This window comes from Myotis davidii, unplaced genomic scaffold (assembly GCF_000327345.1).
Source record: "Myotis davidii unplaced genomic scaffold, ASM32734v1 scaffold299, whole genome shotgun sequence".
NCBI lineage: Eukaryota > Metazoa > Chordata > Mammalia > Chiroptera > Vespertilionidae > Myotis > Myotis davidii.
The window spans coordinates 9,518,101-9,519,126 of record NW_006293088.1 but is presented as its reverse complement, the minus strand read 5'-3'; the positions used below and the strand labels follow the sequence as shown (position 1 = coordinate 9,519,126).

General features: G+C 57.6%; 1 protein-coding gene across 1 annotated transcript in view; it reads right to left on the bottom strand.

Moving 5' to 3' along the window:
• CHD5 (chromodomain helicase DNA binding protein 5) overlaps positions 1–1,026 on the bottom strand; it is a gene marked incomplete at its 5' end in the record, with an annotated part of 98,893 nt that overhangs the window by 47,425 nt on the left and 50,442 nt on the right. The window contains 1 exon segment of the mRNA XM_015565951.1: positions 993–1,024. Within this exon segment, the coding sequence (XP_015421437.1) occupies positions 993–1,024 (32 nt within the window).

The window sequence follows — 1,026 nt, the reverse complement described above, 5'->3', positions numbered from 1 at the left end:
CTCCCCGGGAGGGAACCAATGGGGACTGCCGGAGACGCAAGGCCACCCCGTGAGGGCAGCGAGGCCGGAAGCTGCCCAGCGGGTGACAGTGTGCGCCGCCCGGCGTCAGTGGCCCAGTGTGATTGCATCTTCGTGGGTGACTGCACAGGTGCACACACCTGTGCATGAGACACAAGCCTGTGTGTGCCCCTAGAGCAGTGATGGCAAACCTATGACACGCGTGTCAGAGGTGACACGCGAACTCATATTTTTGGTTGATTTTTCTTTGTTAAATGGCATTTAAATATATAAAATAAATATCAAAAATATAAGTCTTTGTTTTACTATGGTTGCAAATATCAAAAAATTTCTATATGTGACACGGCACCAGAGTTAAGTTAGGGTTCTTCAAAATGCTGGCACGCCGAGCTCAAAAGGTTCGCCATCACTGCCCTAGAGAATAGTGTCCAGTGCATGCGCGTGCGCGCGTGTGTGCATGTGTGTGTGTGCACGTGTGTGCATGTGTGTGTATGTGTGTGTGTGTCCCTGCCCCACAGGGCGTAGCCAGGGCTCCTCCCTCCCAGCCTCCCCGTTCTTTCTCACCTGCTTCACTGCCCCTTCTCCCTCTCTTCATCCCCTCGCCTCCAGCAGGCCTTGCCCCCACTCTGTGCTCCTGTCCCATCCCAACCTGGCCCCTTTGGGTCTCAGGACTGACTCCCCCATCCTGCCTCCTCGATGGCATTGGTCCTGAGGTGATGACAGACCGCTGTGTGTCTTTGGACACGTCCCCTGCCCTCTCTGGGCCTGTTTCTTCCTTTGTACAGTGAGGAGCTGGAGGGGTGGCCAGAGCCTCCACTCGCCTCTCCGGACCGTATTGGCACTGAGATCCCCAGGGCCGGCCCGGGAGGAAGGGAGGGCCTGAGACACTGGGGGAGGGGGGGGGCAGGAGTGCCACAAAACTAGGGGTGAGGGGGGCCCAAAGGCTGCGGCGGTTGGGCATCAGGGCCACAGACCTGGATGTCATTGTGCGGGTTCCAGTCCGAGTCG